The sequence below is a fragment of the Ascoidea rubescens genome (assembly GCF_001661345.1).
Source record: "Ascoidea rubescens DSM 1968 unplaced genomic scaffold ASCRUscaffold_16, whole genome shotgun sequence".
NCBI lineage: Eukaryota > Fungi > Ascomycota > Saccharomycetes > Ascoideales > Ascoideaceae > Ascoidea > Ascoidea rubescens.
In genome coordinates this window covers 88,803-112,861 of record NW_017962928.1, presented here as the reverse complement: position 1 = coordinate 112,861, position 24,059 = coordinate 88,803, and the positions used below count along the sequence as shown (strand labels likewise).

Sequence of the window (24,059 nt, the reverse complement as noted above, 5' to 3'; positions counted from 1 at the left end):
ATGGTGGCAGCTGGCACAGAGGCTTTCCCACAGGCCCTGGTGTGTATCCCCAGACACTCAAGAAGGCTCTATTGGAGAAGAGCTCGAAGCTATAGCGTATCATATACTACTAACCAAAAACAAATTGTGATTGTAAACCAATTTTTTGAAATTATTTCCACTTTTTTTCTGGCATTTTTTCGGTTTATATAAGCAGTGACCTATATATTCATTTTGCAAAAAAATAATACTTTATTAGTCTAAAATAACTTCATTTTTTGATGATTTGATGATTTGATGATTTGTTTTCTTGCTTAGTTTGTCTTTTTTTTCAACTTTTGTTCAATCAACAGAATAAAGACTTATATTATCAGAAATTGTTCTTTTAAATTCAAATTCTGGAATCCTAAAATTTTCAACTAGAACATCTTTTTCTAATGATAAATATTTTAAATTTGGTAATTTTTCAAAATATTCAATAATTAACTCTTCATTGTAATTATCATAATCTTCTTCATTTTCTTTTGTATTTTTAATAAATTTTTTAAATAGCAAATTTATGCTTAAATCTAAAATCTTTAATGATTTTAGATTTTCAAAATCATCAATTTTGATTTGATCAATTTGATTATTTGAGAGATTTAATGTCATTAGATTAGTCAAATTCTCTGAAAATGGTTTATTTATTTTTGTAATCTTGTTTGAAGATAAATTCAAGTTTTTCAATTTTTTTAAATTAATTATACCATTAAAATCATTTATTGAGCAATTTGAGATTAATAAATTTTCTAAATTTTTCAAATTTTCTAAATTTTCGATTTTTGTTAAATTATAGTTTTTACTTAAATTTAATCTGTTTAAATTCAGTAAATTCATTAAATTTTCAATATTTTTAATAGAGTTGCCGGATAAATCCAATTTTATTAGATTTTGTTTATTCACTGATAAATTTTCGATTTTTTTAATAAAAATATTTGAACTCAAGTCTAAATTTTTTAAATTTTTTAAAATATCAATATTTTGAATTTTATCTAATTTATTATAGGATAAATTTAGTTTTTGCAAATTTACCAAGTTATCTAGGCCTTCAATTTTTGAGATTAAATTGAAAGATAAATTTAATAATTCAAGTGATTTCAAATGATTTAAATTTTCAATTTTAGATAAAGAATTATTAGAAATATTTAATATTTTTAGACTAGTTAATTGGTTTAAATTTTCGATTTTCTTAATTTTATAATTTGAAGAAATATTTAAGGACTCAAGTTTTGTGAAATTATTTAAATGGTTTAAATTTGTAATTCTATTGAATGAAACATTCAATTCTTTTAAATTAACTAAATCTTCTAAATTTTTTAAATCAAAAATTCTATTATTAGATAAATTTAAAATTGATAAAAATTTGAAATTTTTAAAATATTCGAGTTTGATGATTTTATTATTTGAAAGATTTAAGGATTTGATATAATTGTTATCATTAGAAATTAAATGGAAATTAAATAAGCTTGATATATTATTGTTTGATAAATTTAAAGTTGATAAATATTTTAAATTTTTCAATAAATTGAGACAATTTGGAGGATAGATTAAATTATTATAAGCAAGATTTAGAGACGTAATATTGTTTGAATTGTTATTTGATAACTTGATTAAAATTAATTTTAACAAACTGAAAAAATTCAATTCATTTAAAATAATTTTGCTATTGAAACTTCGCAGATAATCTGGATCGTTTTGTGGTGATGAATTGAAATTTACCGAAGAGTTTAGATTTGAATATAACCTTGAATAAGATGAAATGAAGTGATCAGAATTTGATTGATTATTAAAACTAAGTTTATTAATCCTTTTGAATTTTGAATTTTTAAAAATTTTAATATTTAAAGAATTTGATAGATTTTGAAAGTTAAGAAATTTAATTTTTTTGTTTGTATTTAAGGAATTTTGAGTTTGAGAAAGTAATAAAACAGAATCAAACAATAAAATATCATTAATACTGATCTTTATATAACCATAATAGTTGAAATATTGATTAAAATTATATTCAAATTTATAGTCATTAAACTTTTGAGTGGGAGATACATATGAAGATGCTTTCTGATTAGTATTGTATTGATCAGAATTATCGGTATCAGAATGACTAGAATGGTTAGAATTATTGAGATTATCAGAATTATCAGAATGATTGGGAGTATTTAGATTATCGGAAGCATTATTGTAATTGCTTTCATTAATTTTGTCACCAATTTTATCGCTTTTGTCATTTCTTTTAACCTTATCCAACTTATTAGTTTTATCAAAGTTTTGGTTTTTAAAAGTATTATGGCAGACACTCTTGGGTATATGGCAATTAATCTCTAAATTTCGAAATAAGTAATGATAGGCAATAGCTCTTAAGGAAGGAACAAAAGTAAACAAGAAGAGCTTGTCGAGGGGAAGCAGGTCAAACACAGCTTCAATTATATGAAGAGGAAACTGTAATAGCTGAAGCATTTTTGTGTTTGGCTGGCATAATATGGGATGGAAGATAAGAAGCTGGAAGCGTAGGGTGAAGAACAATTAAAAGCAGAGAAATGGAGCTGGCTAACAGACTTGGGTGTCTTTATACCAGAATATATGTCAGCATTGAGTGGACATTAACTGGACATTGTTTCTACGTTGAGTCTGCCATTGTTTGTGATATGATCCAACCTTCCACCGGCACCAGACATAAAGGCAATAAAGGGCAGAGAGAAGACATAAAGACAGGGTTTGTTTTGGAGAGTGCTTTTTTCGTCGCTGGAAACTGCACCGGAGATAATTTCTGGCAGAGGTCAACACCAGCCCCCGGTACTCACCCGGAAGCGGATTTTGAACCGCAGCTTTGACTGCCAAGTGCATACTTTGCTTGGTCCTGCAGTGTACCAAAATAGGCATGTTGGTCAGAGCACCAGCAGTGTGGATGGGGCCCAGGAGCATGGAGAAAAATTGTGTTGCTGAAAATAGTTATTTGGAGATTAAAGATTAAAGATTAAAGATGATAGATAACTAAAGACATAGTAAAGAAAAGACTATAAGACCAGAACAATAGACACAGAAAAAAAAATACATAAATAAAAAAGGGTATAATGAAAACGGCACAATGAAAACGGCATGTTTTTCGGCAAAAGAAATTAGGCATTGTAATTGTTATCAAGACTTTCTTTTGGAGTTATTTGGGGTGGATTGGGAGCGTTGTTGTGTTTGTTAAGATATGATTTTTTCAATGAGCGTTTTCTCAATGGTTCATTTGGTTCCAAGCTGAAGTAGAAAATCCAGATAAAGTCTGTCATTGCAGATAACATGGCACCAACACCAAGAGCTACGCAATAACCAAAAAAACTGGGATGAATAAAGGCATCGGTAATAATGACATTTAAAAGGAATGAAATCACCAAGCTTGAATTTAGGAATGTGGCAAATCTTCTGGGGTAAATAAAATCGTTAAATTGGAAAACGATAACCAAAACCAAAACAAATAATTGAAAGAACACTGCAAACCAAGCTAATCCCATGAAAGTGCCAAACTTGTTTTGGGTATATGCAGTGCTAACAAAAAATATGAACCAACTAATAGCAGCCCAAACTATGGTGAATAAATAAACAGCGTCATCAAGTAAATTCGATACTCCCATTGTGATATTACTTGATATTGGTTTTTAGTAAAAATTATTTGAATTAAGTAATAATGTACTTTTAGACGATTTGAAAATTGTTAAAAAATTTGAAATTATTTGAAAGTCTTATTGAAGATCTTGGATGGCAGAAATTGAAAATAAAACTCGAAAGAAAAACCCAGGTATTTATGCTATTTGATCCAGCTCAACAGAGTATTCAATTGGTATCAAATCCCAAACTGAAATCAATAAAGGCGTAGGAATGTTAAAAAATGGTGATTCATCTTTATGAATAAGAATCAAAATAGGGTGATATAATAGTTAGTAAAGTCTAGCATGACCAAAAAGACATTGTTTTGGATTAAAACACTTTGAATGCTTCTGCCAGTTTTTCATCACAGCCACTTTAAAGTCAATTATGTTGTGGTAATCACCCAAATCATTGTCACTTTTGTAGCATTTTTTGAATCGTCGTGTGTTTGTTTGACTTTGTTTTAAGCTTGGGTTCATGTAATCTTATTGTTTGCAAATTTCTTATTCATAATCGTATTGTATTTGGGCTTTCTTTTTTCCTGTATTTAAGAATTTTTTTAAGGATCTTTCTTTAAACTTTTTGGAAATGAAAAACCACTCGCAAACCTTGAGCACGCTTGGTATCATTATACATGCTCTTGCACTTTCTAAAGCAGTGTATTTGTTATTGGAAGAGACTGTAACATAGCTGCCTTTAAAGTTATAAGACCCTTTTTCTTTTCTTACTATCCTTCTTGCTTTCTGATTGTTTTATATATCAATACTTATTTATTAGTTTTTAGCCAAACACTTGATTGACTTTATATATTAGTCTCGAGACGCCGAAAAAAATCCCTATAAATAGTATAATTACATTCATTATTATTAAAATTAAAAGATTCATCAACATTCTTGGTGTAAAAATCTTCCAAACCATCAAATGTCTTTTAAAATGACTTGCCATTATCATCGAAATTAATGTTAAAAATGTTTGAATCATTAGTAAAGTTAACCAATTTTCAATTATTTTTGATATCAACGAAATAGGCTTTGTTTCCTTCATTGGTGTTAGTTTCCAAAATTTAATCAATGCTATCGAGATGGATACCAAAATAAAACTTCCAAAATTATTAAGTATCAATGTAAAATGTGTAAATGGAAAGCGTATAGATTTTGATAGCATAAAAGCATACTCCCATTGAATTGAAGATATAGTTGCTTGATGTCCAGTTGAATAGAAATATGATAAGCCCAACAAATTTAACAATATTATAGATATCATATTGTCTTTCAAATTTAATATATCTATTATCTCTAAAACAGTTAAAATTTGTATCACCAATAATAAGATCAAAATTCCTCCTAATGGTTTATTCACTAAAAGTATCATAATAAGAAAATTTAAAATCAACAAGAAATATGTAGATCCAAATAAATTATTATACCCGAGTAAAATCTTTTTCGAGTTCTTTCCATTAATATCATTAGAATCTGCATTGCTACTGACTAATTTAATACATAAGGGACCCTTCAACCATGCAATTGAACCCAAAACCATACTTATAAAAAATATTATTCTTGCAATCCATATTTTAAATTCTTTTATTATGTTAACTGATATTTTGAAAAAATTCACATTTACATCTTGATTAACTTCCAAATATTCCAAAAACCAATATACTAAAACCAAATAACTCAATCTGATAAAGAACTTTTGAAACCAAAGTTTAAATGAGGCTGATTGATAATTGTCAATAAAATACTTTTTGATTGCTATTTTAAAATATAAAATTACAACAAGTAATAATAGTAATGTTTTTATCGATAAAAATTCAATTGGTGAGTCTCCACAATTTTTAATTAATGTTTTTTTCATTAATTTTGAATTGAAGTTTATTTGTTCTTCTCTGCAAACTTTCACTGTAGATGATAGTCTTTGAACAATTATAAAAGAAATTGAATGATAGAATGCTAAATTATAATTAATTTTTTTTCTTTTATAAGAGTTTATATCATCATCTTCATTGAAATGCTTTCTTGCTAGTTTCATCTTGGGACTAATCTTATCCTTTTCATCCTTTTCATTTGTTATATCTTTTTCATTTTTCTCATTTATTTCATCTCTTTCATCGTTTAAATTTATAACATCTTTTACATTGTTCAATTCAGAATTAGACCCATTTCCTGAGATTAAGACTTCTACTTCTTCTTTATTGAGTTTATTTTCATTTAAAAACTCAATATATCTGTTATACTTATAATTTAACCTAACTTTTTTTTTAATAATTGAAATTAACAATAAAACTCCATATGTTATAAGCAAGATATTAACAATTTTATTTTCCCATATTATTAAACTGTTGGAGGTATAAACAAAACCCAAAATAATTAATGAAGCTATGTTTGTAAAACTCCAATCAGAATCATTATCTTTTGCAAAATTTTTAATTTGAAACTTTAACCAAGAAAGAGAGTATCTATCAAATATAGTTATCAAATAGCCCATAAATATACCAAATCCAATACTAAAAATGAAACAATCTAAAAGAGACTCAAAAATTGTTGTTGGTTTTAAAATCAAAAAAACAGACAAAAAAATTATTACCATTAAAAAAATCATTAAAATAATTGAGGAAAGAAATTCATCATTAAGTTGAGATATAACAACTGAAGGAATTAATTTTGAAATTATTACTAATACAATAAGAGAAGAAAAAAAAAGTAAAATACCGATAATTTGATAAGTCATGTTAAATTGAGCCCATTTTTCTTGACATTTATTTAAAGAATTCGATTGATAATTTTTAATATCCAAGATGAGTTTTTTTATTTGTTCAGAAAAATAATTTGTTGCAATTTCGTCTTCAGAAGCTGTTTGATTTAAAGAAATTTTATAAAAACTATCATTAATTTGATGATATTTTTTAAGAATAGCTTGAAATTGATTATTGATTTCAATATCATTTTTTAAATCGGGATTTGACAATCGATAGTTATGAATTTGGTTAATTGATATAAATTGATTTTTCATTAGATTTATGATATTCAATAAATTTAGTTGAAAATTAGATAGTTCGGGATGATTAAAAGAATTAAAATGGTTTAAAAATAATTCATCAATTGGTAATCCCAAATTGTTGTAAGGAATTGGTAAATTTAATAATAAGGATAAGGTTGAAACAAGATCAACTTGGTTAACAGATCTATAGTTTTCACCATTATTAGTGATATCATAAATATTTTTATTAATTTTATTTTGGTTAAGATTTATTAATAAATCATTTGAAGTATGGTTTAAAATAGGTGTCTTTGAATAAAAAAATAAAGTAGATTCTAATTCCTCGATTGAATCACCACCATGATTACCGTTAACATCCATTCCATGATCACCCATAACAATTAATAAAGTATCATTTGATAAATTTTGGATCAATTTTTTAAGAATACTGTCCATTTGATTTAATTTTGGAATCATTTCATAATTTGATGGTCCATATCTATGACCGACATGATCAACACCAAGAAAATGTGAAATTAAGATATCCCAGTTTTTTGAATTGTTATATAAATGTTGTTTTTTTGAATTTGAAAATGGTAAAGAAGTAGATGTGTTTAGATTTATATAGTCAAATGAGTTTTCAGAGGAATTCAATAAAGGAAATAAGTGCATTATAACACCATTGTCAACAGAATGTAAATCCCAAACATTTAAACTTTCATATGGATATGATATATTTTGATTTAAATATTTGTTAAATAGAGAGACCCAAGTATCGTCACCTAAAAAGGAAATTGATTTGTTATTATTAAATAGCTGGTAGATTAGGTTATCTTCATTGATATCATTCCCATTAAAATTAGATCCAGCTTCTTTAAAAGTTGGTAATGAACCGGTTGTTAAACCCTTTAATCTTTGTAAAGTTGTTGTTGGAGGATCAGCAATAAATTTTAAAAGTAAAGAATTTTGAGGATTAGAACTAAAAGTTTGGTATAGAGTTGGAAAATTATTATGGTAAAATTGTGAGGTTTGAATTGATGGAGAAATTGAACTATTGGAAGGAATAACAAAATCAAATCTCAATGCATCAATTATCACAATTATTGATTTTTCAAATGAAGGTTTTTGAGAGTGTTGATTTAATGACACATTGAATAAACTTGAGTCATTATTAAAAAGGTAATTTGAAATTTGATTGTTTTCCAAAACATTATCAATATTAGACAAAGAATTTGCGTAATTATTTGATGATGTTTTTTGCAATAAAAACCCCTTTAAAAAAAAAAATAATGCAATGATTTGTAAACAAAATAACAAGAACAAATTGAAACAATACAGTATATTGACATATTTGAATTTTTTCAATCTTAAATCCTGCTTGAATTGTTGGTGCAGTCTAATCCATTTTTGGCGCTGAATTTTTTTCTTTAAAGCCTCCATTCTCTCTAGATGATCGTTCTGAATAGCCATCTGGTCAAAAAAACGATCATACTGATCTGAATCGCTGGAGGAGTGGTTATGGATATCATTGTTGGGAGTGTTATCTATTTGATCTTGAAATGTACTCATTCTAAAAATTGACACCAAAGATATACCATTTAAAGAATTGACCTGTAGAAGAAACCACAGACAAAAAGTCAGACAAACAAAGAAAACCCTGAGAAGCCCAAAAAAGATAATCGATGATATCCAAGCCAATATATACACAAGTTAGCTCTCTTCAATCACTTTTCTCTTTCAGATCTGTTTTATCTTTACAGATTTTTGATGAAGCTAAAAAAACACCCGTTTTCACATGACTGGATGCAACAATGTGTTGGAAATGCGCATTATGCAGATATAGACAACCACTGCTATGGATGCTGTTTTGTGACCAGTCTGATGGCGCGTGTTCCAGATTCGGCAGACAGGTCACAAAGAGGTATAACCTCAACAATTTTACGTGTTTCAACCATTTCTATTGGCTACAAGAGTGTATAAAGTGTATAAAATTAGAGCCTTCTTATAGTCTTCTGCGCGACTTGAATTTCTGCTGTCTGGGACCCTTACTGATTTTGCCTTTGCCCACAAATCTTTTGTTGTTCACCTTTGTCTTTTTTTCCACACTGGCATCCATATCTTCATCTCCAAGATCATTGCTCTTTCTGTTTTCCTTCTTGTACTTGAATCTGTTTCTTTGACCTCTCACAGGACCGGACTTTATGGCATCAACATAAGCGTCGATTCCATTGGGCAATGTTTGCTCTTTATCTTTGAAAGGATCATCGTCCTCACCGTCTTCATTGATCAATAATTTACCTTCCTTGGTTTTGAATTTGTCCTTTGGTGTTCTCTTACTATTATTTGAATTCTGATTGAATTTTGGTTTAGTAGACGAGATATGGGATAATGTCTGTTTATCCAATAAATTAAGAGGCTCGTCTTTGGATTCAAAGATATATTGCTGATTTCTATTTTTTTTACTTTTTCTACTTTTTCTACTAATTTCTTCTTCTTCATCTTCATCTTCATCATCTGACATATATTCGTCAGAATCTTCGGAATCATATATCGCTTTTTCATATCCTGACATTAACTCGCCTTTTCTATTGTTGTTATTTCCATTATTATTACTTTCTGCATTAACTTCTCCATTTTCTTTGATATTCTGTTGTTTTCTTTTAGCCCTGGCTCTACTTTTTTTAATATTAACTATTAATTTTTTATCTTCTTCTGGAATATTAGCTTCAATTACTTCATAACCAAATTTTCTTATTAATCTTTCAACAATGTGTTTGACTTTGGATTTAATATGTCCTGCATGCTGATGAGACCACTGCATCAAGTTTTTCAATAACTCTTCTAAATTATTCTCAATAATTTCTTTTGGTAATGAAACCACTTCTATTTTAACAAATCCAATAGCACTCTTAATAATCTCTTTACTTTTTGATGTCAAAAACAATTCAATAGTTTGTGCCAATTCAACTAATAAATGTTGAGGTATATTATCTTGAAATTCATAAACTAAACATGAGATACTTGTTATTGTCGCACTTATCATATGTTGCGAATTTGCTGCTAAACCAGCAGATACTATGTTAAAAAATAGTTCCAATGATGCTTCAACATCTGGTTGATCTTGTGAAAATCCTGGAACTTTGGAATTTTGGACAGTTCCACCTTCAGACATCTTTTTACCCATTTTAATTAAAATTGAGTATGATAATTCCCTTGATTTTTCATTAACATCCTTTGTCGATAAAATTGTATCTGATACGATTGATGGAATGAAAAACAAATCTTTTTTAGGTAATAAATCTAATACAACATTAATTGCAGCTAATCTGGAAGGTTTGGCTGAAATTATAACTGAATCAATAGATTCAATTAGAACCCTTTCAATATCACTGATATAATGCAAAAGAGCTAATTTACCAGTTTCACTTTCACTTAACTTTGTGATAATTCTATATGCTCTTTTTTGAATTAATGAATCATTAAAGTTTATTGTATTGACAAAAATTGTAAATAATGGGTTATAAGCAGATTCTGGCACATATTTGACCATTGAAACAACGAGATCTAATAGACTAACACTGGTTCTTGATGTTTCATTATTACTTGAAAGTTTTTGTTGATTCTCTAATAATTTAGTTTCTTCATTTAATGCGTTTTGCAATAAATTACAAGTATTATCAAATATACTTGCTAATTCATCAGTCGATATAATTTGTAAAAACAAATCTATAGTTTCAATGACATAACTTCTACTTTGAGAAGCAGTCTGAGTATAAACATTGAATAAAACGGATAGAAAATTATTGGCCATTATAGATAAAAATTGAATATTTTCTTTTGCATTTGAAACTGGAAAATGTTGTTGAATTAATGATTTACTACTAATTTCAGTTTTGGAGTAGTTTAAATTACTATTAAGTAATAACTTCAATGCATTACAAATGGTTAATCTTAATTCAGGGTTTGAGTATAGTAATGAGGATAAATGTTGAGCAATGTCTTTTGTAAAGCTTTCTTTTAAATCAGTGGGTAAATCACAAAATTTTGGTAATAAAGACCAAATTTGATCTATAATAGTTTCAAAAACTTTAATATTTAAAGAAGATTTATTCATGGTTGAAATTTTATTTTTGAAAAATTCAGTCATAGGCAAAATTTCTTTAATATAATAATTTAACTTTGAATTGAAAACGTTATCTCTTAATAAAGGTAGTAACCAAGCTCTGCCTGGTTTATCGGGTGAGGAATTTGTTAAATTTAAAGGCAAGATTGATAAGACAACATCAGGACCCAATTCATAAATAGCAGTTGCAATTACGTTTTCAGTTTCTGTATTGTAATCGAAATTTGATTGTTCTTTTGTTCTCCAATCACCGACAATTTTTAAAGGGTTTAAAAAATCTGGGTTAGATCTAAATTTAAAGCCTGATAATAGTGCTTGAAAAATTTGTAAAACTTCTTTGGTACAATGGTTATATTTAACGGATAACAAGTTATTTAATAAATCGGATAAATATGATATAAAATCGTCAACTTGTTCATAAATTTGAATTGAGTCTAAATCGTTTTTACTTGGTAGTAATAGCAAATCTTCGGTTAAACAATTTGAGAGGATTGCAATGATACCATTTGAAGCGCTTATATAGATGGCAGGCAATTGAGAATTTAAGTAATTTGACAAGATTTTAATAAAGTTTGCAATTAATTTAATTAAATTTAATGGATCAGACAGTTTTGAATAAGTGGATATACCATCGACCAAAACCTTGACCCAAGCACCAGTTAAATGAGTATCGTTTAGTGAAGGTTTTAAATCAATTATAATTTTTAAAATATTTTCAAGAAATTGTGAATCATTTTTAGAAGATTGAATTTGAAATAAGGTGGTGAGAACATTTAAAGAAGTGGAAACTAGATATTTATCTGAATTCCTTGCAATTTCTAATAAAATGTTACATAAAGGTTGAGTTTTTGAAACCGACCAGGCATTTGCAGTTGTAATTGATGAAGTCAATTGAAGTAAATGGATCAATTCAGTGGCGTTATTGGTTGTAGTGCTGTTGCCATTATTAATATTTTGTTTATTGTTATTCGTAATGGAAGCTTTAAGATCTTTGTAGTTTTGAAATTCATCGAGTATAAAATTGGTGGCTGTTAAAGAGGCATAATGTGCTTTTGGAGGGTCTACTTGAGTCAACAAGTTTTCAGTGAAGTTCTTTGGATGAGGATTTGATAAAATCTTATGGACAGCATCAGAGGCTCTTCTTCTGACTTTTGGTCTATCGTCTAAACCGAGATTTAATAGAGCCAACAAACTCTTTTTAACAGAGGAATTGGTTTTCCAAGAATTTAAATCCTGAGCTAAGATTAAAGTCTCTAAGCAACCGATTGAGGATTTCAAAATAGGAGCTTCATTTCCAGAGTTAATTAAAACGTGGATTAGCTTTTGGAATATATCATTGAATTTGAGTTTTAGTAAATTTTTTGGTGTGAAAGGTAGTATCAAATCCAAAAAATAACTGGAAGCAATGGCCAAATCCTGATCAATTACTTGGTCATCTTTGAAGGCCTGCAATAGTAGAGCTAAGAAACTAACAAAGTAAGCGACAGGGTTCCTTGAGTTTTTCTGTTCATCAATGTTGTCTTCAACGACTGATAAAATCAAAGCTAGCTTTCTTTGATTTTCCTGGGAGGAGGATTGATTTGCTCGTATTCTGTCCAATTTAATTTGCAAATCAAGCTCGTTTTCTAGTTTGTCATTTTCGATTTCCAGAGCCATAGAGATCATAGTGGCATGGATCGCTTGGGATTGAGATTGCTGGTATATTTATGATCTGTTTCCAGAAAATCCAATTACAAACAACTTTCTTTAAAAAATATCACATCAACAAAAAAAACGAAAAAAAAATTTTTCAGTGAAAAGTCCACCAAAGAGGATCTAATCCAAAGACCCAGAACTGCAAACATTCACGGGTGCTTATATAATTGACTTGAGTGTCATGATTTATAATGGATTAGTCATTCGGCGCGTCTTCGACGGAGGCGGGGAGGATTTTCGCTGGGGTTTGCGAGATAACCTTTAGGTGGTTCAGAAAATGTCTTCAAATATTATTTGGGAATTCCACGCAGGCTCTCAGCAAACAAATAATTATCTAAAACAAACTCAAAGCGAGGAGCAAAATAACGAGTCCAGTGAAAACTCCTCTTTTGGGGTGTTTTTGCAGAAAGCAAAAGCAGATCACGACCCACGATACAATACAGTTTCCAGGGGTCAATAGCGTGACACTGTTGGTGCAATGCTGTTTAGTTGATATATGGCACGACCTGGTTTTCATGGAGTTTTCATAGTGAATTGCTGTGTTTTTGCTGTCTTTGCAGTGTCGTTGGAGCGTCTTTGTAGTGTTTGGGCTGTTTGGGTTGCTGTTTTGGTTATGTAACCATCAAATTACCAAATAAGGTATTGGATTTAACATTATTTAAAAACGATTTCATTTTAGATAATTCTAATTTCTTTAAATTTAATTTTTAATTTTTAATTTATGATTTTTGTTTTTTTGTTTTTTGTTTTTTTTAGATTCAAAAACTAAATTAAATTAAAGTAAATTATTATTACATACATAAGTTTTGCTTTTTATTTAATATAAATAATTAACAAGACAATTAAGATTAAAATTAACCAACTTAACCATCTTTGACACCTTTTAATCTGGCAGATAATTCATCTAAGTCAAACTTATTAATTTTGTTTAAGCTTTATTTTATATCAAACATTAAGTTTCAAGATCCAGCTTCAGTCAATATCCAAGATGATAAAAACGAAAAATAACCATCAAAATACATCAAAAGCAGTTGTAAACTGCTGATTCTACAAAGCTGATTAGACCTTTAACTAGCGCTCAGAATAAAACGATAAACTGTTGATTAAATTTGACGAGAGTAGAGAACAGGAAAAACAATGAAAATGAAGAGGAAGATGGGAGACTATTAAGAATGAGAATAAAAACTATGTACTGAAAAGAAAGTTTTTTTTTTATTGTTTTTCTGGTTTTTTCGGTCTTTTTATGATAAAACCAAAAATTACTGTTCAACTATAAATGTAGTAATAACATAAAACAAGAATGATAGTAAACAATAGTTGAAAATTAGAAAATTAACTGAGGTCATAAAACTGTAATCATTAATAATTGATCTAAAAAGGAACGATTGAAAACCAAAAATATCTGATTTTTCAAACATTATTCAAATATTTTGATGGTTTTCTTGAAAGGATTTTTTGTTTGTTTTCAATGCATATATTTTTTCCATTTTTTTTTAATTTTGACTGAAAATTATTCAAGTGTCTTATTAATTTTGGAAGTAAACAAACGACCCAAGATTAAAGGAAAAAAAAGTTATAAAAAAGGATATCAAAAACAAAAATAAAAAAAGAATAATTTTATATAATAAAAAAAAGAAAAAAAATTGAACAATTGAAACTAGAAACCAGTAATACTAAAAATTAAATTACATATAAAATTAAAACAAGATTAAGAGAAAAAGTATAAGTTTAAAAAATTGAGTAAAGTAGAGTAGAAACAAAAGCTTGAAAATAAAGTTGGTAAAAAATGAGTGAGAAAAAAAGGTTTAATCTTTAAAAGATCAAAAAAAAAAAAAATAGATTAATGAGGAGGATATAAAACATTTGAATAGTTTGGGTTCATAAATTGTTGATTTGAACCATCATCTAAAGAAATACTTGGATTAGAATTACCATTTGGAGAACCAGAAGAATTAGCAGAATTTGATTGGTTTGGATTGTTAACTACATTTTGCTGTTGTTGTGGTTGTTGTTGAGGTTGTTGTTGTTGAGGTTGAATCTGTTGAGATGGATAGTATCTATTTTGAAATTGGGGTTGAGAATATTGAGTTGGCTTATTATAGTAGGGAGAGTTTTGTTGAGTTTGTTGTTGTTGAGCTTGTTGAGCTTGTTGTTGAGTTGTATAATAACCAGCAGCGTTAGTTGGTAAGGAGTAGAAATTAGGAGGGTTTGAGGCGGTTGTGCCAGATTTCATTGATAAAGGAGAATCGACTTTATTATATTCTTGTTTAATTTGGTTTGAATTTTGAGTTTGGATAGCAGGAGAACCAAAGTTATTAAAATTATTTTGATTATTTTGATTTGAGTTTGTGCTATCATTTGAAGCAGATTGAGATTGTTGTTGTTGCTGTTGCTGTTGTTGTTGTTGAGGGTTTTGACCATAATATCTGGCGCTATTTAGATATTGTTGAGGGGGGAATTGGTTTGCATATAATGGCATAATGGATTGAGGGTTTTGGGACTGAGCTGAAGAATCAGCAGATTGTTGCTGTTGCAGTTGAACCAGAGCTTGCTGTTGAGCTTGTTGCTGTTGTTGAGGAGGTAACGGCATATGATGGGGCAAAGGAGGAGGTAAGGAGAAAGAAGCGTTGTGAAAGCTGGCGGCAGTGACCATGTTTGTTGGGTTTTGATAAGGCAAGACTTGTTGAGGGATCATGTTGTATTGAGCAGCATTGATGGCGTTTGCAGCGTTAATGGAGACTGGATTGTTTGGGTTGTTGTTTGGGTTTGCTAAACCCATTGATAGAGATGCTGGGTTATTGTGATCCAAGTAATAAAATGCTTCATCTTCAATTGGAATCTTACCACCAAGAGAAGATTCTTTGACAGCATTCCACAATTCAGGAGATAGTTGCAAGACCTTTAATTTTGGATCATCAGAAGGTCTTGTTAATTTACCAGCGGTGACGTCTTCAGCAGAGTAATAGGAAACCAAATGTATTGTTTCTGAAGTTGATGGAGCAGTTTCAGGTCTACCTTGATAAGGTACTGGAGAAGGGTGGGAGATGGTTAGAGATAGAGTTTTTTTGATTAGACCATGTTCTTTAAAAGCATAAGATGCAACCAAGGATCCGACTAGAGATCTGTTGGGGACTTCAGGTGGATTTGATGAGGACCAAGAATTGGCTGGAGGGTTGTTGTTGATGTTACTAGAAGAAGTGGATGCAGCGGTGGATGGTGAGCTGTTGTTATTTGGGTTGTTTGTGTGTGTGTTTTGGTTATTATTTTGGTTATTATTTTGACTATTGTTATTGGCGGATGTGTTATTGTTGGTATTTGAGTTGTTGATTTGAGGGGAAGAGTTGACAGAAGATTTTCTTCTCTTTTTTTTATCAATTTTTTTAGAATCTTTGTCAGTTAAGGCTTGACGATCTAGTTCTCTATAAATTAAGAAACGCCCTAAGATTCTTGAGGGAGACCAAGCAACACCGTCAGTCCATCTTTTTATGCCACTTCTTTCTTCGATGAATATGAAGACGTTGCCAGATTGGATTAAAGAAGATCTTTCACGATCGTGAGGTCTTCTTGGGACAGTGCTCAAGTTGCCATTGAGAGTAGCCTGGATGATGAGTAAAGCATCTTTAGTTGAGCCAACGTAGCCAATATAGGTTGGAGAAATTCTTGTTGCGGACATTATTAGGAATTAGTATTGAGATATGGATAATGTACAAAAACAAAATAAAATAGGATATAGAAAATAGAGATGATTGATTCACAAAGCTTTTTTTTAGCAAGAAGATAAAGATAAAGATAAAGATAAAAAGAAACAGGAAAAGTTGAATAAAACCCAAAAATAGAGAGATATTAGGTGGTAATTCTATATTTGGATAAATAGAATTAGAATTCAAAGTGAGATGGAGGTAGATTTGATTAATTGATAATTGTGATTATTTATATGATTTAAATTAGAAGACTAATTGGAAAAGAGAAAGACATAAAATTTAAAGCTAAAAGAGCAACAATTAAAAGATTTAAGGAAAAAAACCAAAAAAAAGGAAAAAAAAGAAAAATAGCAGATTATGATATATGAGGTGATATATGGAGAGGAAATATCTAATAATTAATAATCAAATATTATAATCAAGTAATTGAATAAGGTGAGTTGAGAGAGTAGAATGTGGATGATTAAAGAGCAAGTCAAAAAAAAGTAAAAGTAAAAGTAAAAGTAAAAGAGAACTAAGGAAGTGGTGGAAGGGGAAAAAGAAGATCAAAATAAAATTAGGAGAAAATAAAATTCAAATAAAATTCAGATTAAAATAAAATAAAATAAAATAAAATTAAAAGATTAAAATCAAAAAAAAAAGGATTAAAAGCTGCTTATAAGTGAAAAGAATTGGAAAAGAATTGAAGCAAAAGAAAGAAAAAAAGTCAGGAAACTTTGAGTTTAGAAAAAAAAAGTTCAAAACTGTTTTCGTTATTAAAAAATACTGTAGAAATATTTGATTTGGCTAAAAAATAAACGCTAAAGACTAAATGAGCCCAGCCCAAAATTGTCGCTTTCACGAATTGACTCACTTGCTGCGCGCACGCCTGCCTCAAAACGCAGCGGAGCGCCGACAGCATTGCAGCGTGCTTGTTCCAGCGCAAGCCCACGATTTGGCTAAGGCGGCCAGGTGGTTGGAGTAAGCACGCTGAAGAGGAACCGGTCCAGAAAGCAGTGCGGATCTGTAGAGGAGCAGACGGTATGGTTGCGCACGAATGCACAAGGAGTCGCTCCGCCAACGGGATACCGTTTGAGAGAGGGGCAGGAGGGGGCGGAGGAAAATAGCGCAGACGAAACGCAGCGGAGTGTCCCATTTGTGGAGTGTCCCTTTTTTTGAGGCGCCAGCGTATCCGAGCGGTGGGCGAGCGGTGTCTTGCCAATTGCTGTTTCTGTGTGGATGGTGGATCAAATAAGACGAGAGTTGGTATTGCGCAGAACGAAGAAAGCAAGCATTAGCTGTTGCCGGACAGAACCTAGTGGAAGTCCGTGGAAGTTTGTGGTTGAGTCCAGTGAGAGCATGACATACTTTCTCGACCCAGAGGCAGATCGTAGGCAGACACAGCGAGCAGCGTGCAACAAGCGTGCAAACAGCGATTGGGAATAATGCTGTGATATCGGAAGATTGTTGTCTTGTTTTTGTGTTTATCTCCATTCATTAAGAGAATCAGTCCATAATTTGTATTATCAGTCAGATATTGTTTGAAAAGTTGGTCTTGATGGTTATACTTATTTGCGTGTTCTCAGAATATTGCTGGAGCATTGCATGCTGAGCAGGTAACCATAAACTTGTGAGCTTGAACTTGCAAACTTGCAAACTTGTTGAGTTTCCATTCTTCAGTTTGTATTTCCATTTCCAACAATTGCAACAGTGCACAGCTTCAAGAAATGAGCATCTGCCAATCAGAAAGCCCAATGCCTAAACCGTCTGCTAAATGGCCAATCAACTAAATAGCAAATTAATTGTATATACACTGAATGAGCAAAGAGCAAAGAATACATACAACATATATAATATATATATAATATACACAATATATATAATCATATGGGTTACGGTTTCAAGTGTTCTTTTGGATACTTTTTGGAGTTAGTTTTATTGTTCAAAATACACTTTTCGTATTGTTTTTCAATTTCCAATTCTTATTCTTATTTTTATTCTTATTCTTAATTTATAATTTAATTTCCTGTACAACTTCTGTGTTTTAAATAAATGTTATTTCAATTGTCCAATTTAATGTATGTATAATTAATTTCTTAATCTTTAATTTAAATAGTTTATCTTTAAAACAAAAAAAAACTCTTTTTATCTTTGCATATTCGATTTTAAACTAATTATTATTATTATTATTATTATGAATATAATAAATTTGATTACTTAATTACATTAGATTAGATTAGATTATTATTTCACTTAATACAATCAATTTTAATTTAAAAAAACAACAGAATAAAACAAAATAAAAAACAAAAATTTATTAACTGATAATCTTTATTACTTTAAATTTCTCAATTTAGAATTTAAAATTTTTCTGTTAAGATTAGAAATTGCGATTGAATTTCAACGTCCTAACGTTTTTATGTAAACTATTTACTGTATTTTCAAATTTAATATGATTCCACTTTAATTTTAATTAATGAATAAACTGATTCTAATTTGATTGAATTTGATTGAATTTGATTGAATTTAATGTAATTTTCGCTCGTACTGTATTATATTGGATGTTCAGATTTACACCAAATTCCACTATCATTCTCTAATATTAATTATTTACATTACTTGACCATTTCACTATACCACACTCAACCAATAATCTCATGTCTTGAAACTGCAACTCTCCTTCTAGACTTGGCACGTGCGCTAACTGCCATTTTGACTTCTTTTTCTTTTCTTCCCTCTTTTCCTTTTTTTCCTTCTTTAAGTATTTCCACTCCACTGATTCTCCTATTCAAATAGTCATCTATTATAGTTACATTATGATTGCATTACGATTGCATTACAATTGCATTATGATTATATTGTGATTTTCCTAAGGTAATAAAAGACATCATTTCAACTGCGATTCTAACTACATGTTTTAGATCATATTCTTTATTCCTTCCACTCAACTTTGGCCTGTTTCTTGTCCCTTGTTAAAATTGCTTATGGATTTGTAATTTCGGTAATTTCTTAAACGGGTTGGTCTCTGGCGCATATCGCTACCCAATTGGGTTATATTATTCCATCTGATGAGAGCTAATTTTTAGACTTTTCAACTTTAATGCCGTTTGTTTAATGCAAAATGATGTTTTCTTTGGGTTTATCTTGCTGGTTATTTTTTTACAACTTTTGGCAAATCATTCATATGATTTTCTGCGTTTTTGTGTTTCATCAAAATTAAAATTCTTGTCTGGCTTAATTTTCTTGTCACTGACAACGCGTTTACGTCTTTTATTTTTTAACAACAAAACAGCAAAAGAAGAGAGTCCACAAACACAAAAACAGGAATACAACAACAGCTTTGCAACAACTTCTCTTCTCCCTTCATCATCACCTCATAATCTTGCACATGTAATGTCTCCCTATTCGCACCAACAACCAAATAAATAAAAAGAAATAGCTCATTTCAACAGAATACGAAAAGTTGATATATAAACTGATTATTAATATTATCCCAATCACCTCCAAATAGTTATTATTATCCTTTATATCATCCGTCTCAATAAACAAGCAGATAATCAATAATATAATCTTGATATTCTCGTTCAACCTGTGTTTCGTTAGCTTTTCAACTGTTATTATCGTTGATACTATGCCCAATAGAATGAGCTTACTAACAATACTTCCATCTCCATCTCCATCTCTATTTCTACTTCTATTTCTATTTCTATCTCTTTTCTTTTCCTTTTTTCTTTTTCTTTTTACTCTCATACTCTCTCTCTCCATTCCCTCTTTTTGACTAAAATCATCTTTGGCTCCCAAAAACCGTAACGTTTCCTGTAAATTCATCTCGAATCTTGTATATCACTTATAACTAACGATTCAGCTAAATAAAATGTTTATCTGAGTAACCAACTCAATAATGAACAACAGAACAACAATGGATATATATACAATGGATATATATACAATCGCACCCACACTCTCTTCTTACCACCTCACAGTTACTCCTTACTCTGCTCTTTTACTCTCAAGCTCCATAACTTTAATCCCAACATCACATCTAACGTATCCCACTTCCAACATCCAAACCATACGTCATCTATCACCTCAACATCATACCACCACTCTACATCACTCCCTTTCTCTTTGATCACGTGTATTCACATTTCCCAATTTCTTGATAATCTTTTCAATGGTCTCCAATTCATCGCTAGCAATCTCATCAGAACTTATATTCTTATCAACAATACCTTCTATCCATCTTTTTTTTTTTTCCTTTACCATGTCTTCATCCAATAACAATATCTCTTCAAACAACAACTCCTTTAACAATCTTGCTAATAAAAGACAACTTTCTTCAAACTTAATAAATATCGACAATAAAAGATTGAGACTAGATATAAATAATCCGCAGCTTCATCAATCCCAAATCAATCGCTCAAACAGTTTAACGCCCATCAATCCTTCAATCCAAACAAATAATAACAATCCCAATTACAATAACAATGTCTTTCAAAGACCATTGCCTCCTCACCACATGCCTTCAATGCTATCTTCCTCCACTTCTTCAATAATAAACCAGTCAAAATTACTCAACCAAAATATCATAAATAACAACAGCGATCAACTAAATGATGTCCTATCTGTTGCTGGTGTTGATATCAAAAAAGAAGAAGAATTGCTAGCATCAATCACAAACAAAAAAAAATTATTAAAAAGAAAATTCAAATACAAAGATGGCGAATTGCTAAACATCACAAATCTAACCACCTTTTTAAAAAAAATTTTAAATGAAAATGATATTACTCACACCTTTGACAATAATATGAATAATCATATAAATAATCACATGAACATGAACAACCATATCAATATGAACAATATGAACAATATGAACAATATGAACAATATGAACAATATGAACAACATGAACATGACAATGAATAGCATCAATATCTCCAACAGTATCAAAAATACTAAAATCTTAAACCTATTATCCTTATCCTGTGAAGAATTCTTGAAAAATATAATAACCGATGCTATAGTCTTAAATCGTCATAGAAGAAGAAATATCCAGTACCAATCAAACAATTCCTCCTCCAATTCTTTAAATACAAACATAATCACAAGCAAAAAATACATCATAAACAACAACATCAACGACAATGACCCCACCAATAAAAATGAAATCGCCATTGCTCTAAGAAATCTAGCAATCAAACAAAAAGAACTCGAGGAAAAAAGAAAAAGAAAAAGAATCAAATTAGGTATCGATTTACCTAATGGTGAAGTTCAAAAAGCTGGCGTTGAAGAAACTTTGCATCGTGCAACTAATCTAACCGCTGCAAAAAGATTTGGTGGCGGAAGAAATAAAAAATACAGCTGGTTGAAAGCAGGCTCAAATACTCCTGGTATCTCAAAGTCTTCTTCAACAATGGGCTTTGGCACGATTAACGACAACAACGTAAGATTTCGTGCTGTTAGAGAAGAGAAAAATATCTCAGTTCGAGACTTGTTAGGCGCTCTTGAAAACAAAAGAATGGGCGTTAAAGCCACCATTTTTAAGGCTTATTCAAAACTAAAGGACTAAGATTTTTTTTTTTTTTTACTCAATTTCCATGTAAAATAAGAAAATATAATAATAAATTATTTCTATGTAGATCCCTCCTTCCTCCCCCTTTTCTTTGCTCTCTAAAACGAGGTCTACGACCACCAGACCCCCCTTCCTTCTCCCATAGTTTTCCATTGATTTTCTCGTTTCCCTTTTTTTTATTGTCTCGATGTTGGGTCAAATTGAAACAATTGATGAGAAAATGCTTCTTTGGGTCGTTTAATTGGGTGAAATTTATTGATTTTGAGACTCATTGAAAAATTTTCTATCATTATGGGTTTATATTGAATTTATATTGTATATTTAATACTTGCCAATTCCTATCATTTGTCACCATTTTTTTATTGTATTTTAATCAAATAATTTTCTTTTTTCTTTTTCTTTTTTCTTTTCTTTTCCTTTTTTTATTTGTTTTTTCTCTTTTTTTAATTAATTAAATAGTAAAACAAGATAAAAAAAAAAGATGATCAAACTCTCATTTTTATCTGATAAAATTGATATCTTAGCAGACTCAATTGGTTTGCCTGTTGGTTTATTAAAACTAGCTATTTGCTTATTCGCTTCGTTCCCATTTTGTGCTGTTTTAAAGAGATTACCAGATAATAATAAGAAACTAAGATGCTACTATATCATTTCAGTATCCTTTTTTTATATTTTCGGTATCTTAAACATCTATTCTGGTTTTCAAACTCTCTTTATCAGCTCGTTGATCACCTATCTTTGTTCAAGATATCTCAAGTCCAACTTAATGCCATGGACTAATTTTGTTTTGATTATGGGCCATTTGATGTACAGCCATATTTATGCGCAATTTTTCATTGATCCCAATGCTGATTATAACGAAAATGTTGGGGTGGATATCACCGGCGCTCAGATGGTTTTGGTGATGAAATTGACTGCGTTTGCGTGGAATATCCAAGATGGATTGATTCTCTCGAATCCTGTTACAGCGCCAAACTGTGATCTAACAGAAATCCAGAAATCCAAGGCTATTTACAAACATCCATCGATACTAGAGTATTGGGCGTACTGCTTCTTTTTCCCCAGTTTATTGACAGGACCAGCGTTTGACTATATTGATTATGAAAACTGGTTGACGAATAACCTATTTTCTGAGATTCCTGCTGACAAGAGACCAGGCAAAAAGAGAAAAAGAATGATACCTAAAAGTGGTAGAGTCTCGCTTTGGAAAGCTATCCAAGGTGTATTATGGATTTTATTGTGGTTCAAGTTAACGACTATCTTTTCCAATAAGTATTTGTTTGAAAGGAGCTTTTTGAGCAAAAATTTCTTCTACAAGATCTTTTATCTCTGGGTGTTATCGTTTACGTATAGATTGAAATACTATGGAGCATGGTCAATTGCTGAGGCAAGTTGTATATTGTGTGGGATTGGATTCAATGGGATCAAAATCAATGCTGACAAGAGTATTTCATTCAGATGGGATAAAGTGCAAAACATTGATCCAATTGGGTTTGAAACTGCACAGAACGTTCATATTGGGCTCGAAGCATGGAACCAAAACACCAACAAATGGTTAAAGAACTACGTTTATTTGCGAATCAAAAGAAAAAACAGAAGAGCAGGATTCAAGTCGACGTTATTTACATTTTTAACATCAGCAATGTGGCATGGAACAAGACCTGGGTACTATTTGACATTTGCCTGTGGAGCCTTTTTGCAAACTTGTGGCAGATACTATAGAAGATATTTCAGACCAATATTTATCGAAAGCGATGGCAAGACTTTCAAGGCGACTAAAATTTACTATGACATTTTGTGTTTTCTTTTTACTCAATTGGCATTTGGATATTTGGTTCAGCCCTTTGTTATCTTGGATTTCAACCAATCGTTGTACGCTTGGAGGACCTGTTACTATTATATACACGTTATTATCTTGGGAACGTTCTTGGTCTTCAGAGGGCCATTTGCCAAAAGTGTGGTCAATTTCTTGAAAAAATATCACAACCAAGGTTCGTCAGAAAAGGATGGAAGGAAAACAGACAAGCAAGAAGGATCCAAGGACAAGAAACAGATATACACCTCGAACATGGACGAGTTGAACAAGCTATCGTACATCTTGAAACAAAAAGAGGAATTTGAAAAAACCGAGATGGCACTAGGTGTTCCAACGCCAGATTTCGACAGAAAGGAGGTTGAAAATGTGATTGAGGAGGTGAACGAGATGAAGGAGGAGCTCAGGGAGTGGAAAAAACGAGCCTCGATGGACGAACAATCAGAGGCCATAAAAGAAGCTGTCAAGTCGCTCAAACAGGAGGTTGGCTCTTTCTTGCCCCACGACATGCACTTGAGCAAGAAGTCTGAGTAGTTTTGTAGTCTGAGT

The 24,059-nt window shown here is 30.5% G+C and overlaps 7 protein-coding genes across 7 annotated transcripts; 2 read left to right on the top strand and 5 right to left on the bottom strand.

The window, feature by feature from the left end:
- Nucleotides 1–29: 29 nt before the first annotated feature.
- On the bottom strand, nucleotides 30–648 carry ASCRUDRAFT_77675 (uncharacterized protein). Its single transcript, XM_020193961.1, has one exon. The coding sequence runs from the start codon at nucleotides 628–630 to the stop codon at nucleotides 322–324; it is 309 nt and encodes a 102-aa protein (XP_020044971.1). The 5' UTR covers nucleotides 631–648; the 3' UTR covers nucleotides 30–321.
- Nucleotides 649–3,131: 2,483 nt separating this feature from the next.
- ASCRUDRAFT_72345 (uncharacterized protein) lies at nucleotides 3,132–3,632 on the bottom strand (the record flags this gene model as incomplete). The annotated part of the gene is made up of 1 exon (XM_020192060.1): nucleotides 3,132–3,632. The coding sequence occupies one exon, from the start codon at nucleotides 3,630–3,632 to the stop codon at nucleotides 3,132–3,134; it is 501 nt and encodes a 166-aa protein (XP_020044970.1).
- Nucleotides 3,633–4,425: 793 nt separating this feature from the next.
- GPI13 (mannose-ethanolamine phosphotransferase GPI13) lies at nucleotides 4,426–8,064 on the bottom strand (the record flags this gene model as incomplete). Its single annotated transcript, XM_020194746.1, has 3 exons — nucleotides 4,426–5,399; nucleotides 5,478–5,620; nucleotides 5,924–8,064. 3 exons carry the CDS (start codon nucleotides 8,062–8,064, stop codon nucleotides 4,426–4,428), a joined length of 3,258 nt encoding a protein of 1,085 aa, XP_020044969.1.
- A 424-nt stretch (nucleotides 8,065–8,488) lies between these two features.
- Nucleotides 8,489–12,473, bottom strand: RRP12 (mRNA-binding protein RRP12). The gene has a single exon (XM_020193960.1). The coding sequence runs from the start codon at nucleotides 12,401–12,403 to the stop codon at nucleotides 8,627–8,629; it is 3,777 nt and encodes a 1,258-aa protein (XP_020044968.1). The 5' UTR covers nucleotides 12,404–12,473; the 3' UTR covers nucleotides 8,489–8,626.
- A 1,738-nt stretch (nucleotides 12,474–14,211) lies between these two features.
- Nucleotides 14,212–16,457, bottom strand: ASCRUDRAFT_77672 (Gti1/Pac2 family protein). The gene has a single exon (XM_020193959.1). The coding sequence runs from the start codon at nucleotides 16,113–16,115 to the stop codon at nucleotides 14,283–14,285; it is 1,833 nt and encodes a 610-aa protein (XP_020044967.1). The 5' UTR covers nucleotides 16,116–16,457; the 3' UTR covers nucleotides 14,212–14,282.
- Nucleotides 16,458–20,363: 3,906 nt separating this feature from the next.
- Nucleotides 20,364–22,053, top strand: TAF4 (Taf4p). Its single transcript, XM_020193958.1, has one exon. The coding sequence runs from the start codon at nucleotides 20,387–20,389 to the stop codon at nucleotides 21,692–21,694; it is 1,308 nt and encodes a 435-aa protein (XP_020044966.1). The 5' UTR covers nucleotides 20,364–20,386; the 3' UTR covers nucleotides 21,695–22,053.
- Nucleotides 22,054–22,178: 125 nt separating this feature from the next.
- On the top strand, nucleotides 22,179–24,044 carry ALE1 (lysophospholipid acyltransferase; the record flags this gene model as incomplete). Its single annotated transcript, XM_020190895.1, has 2 exons — nucleotides 22,179–23,688; nucleotides 23,731–24,044. 2 exons carry the CDS (start codon nucleotides 22,179–22,181, stop codon nucleotides 24,042–24,044), a joined length of 1,824 nt encoding a protein of 607 aa, XP_020044965.1.
- Between the last annotated feature and the right edge of the window lie 15 nt (nucleotides 24,045–24,059).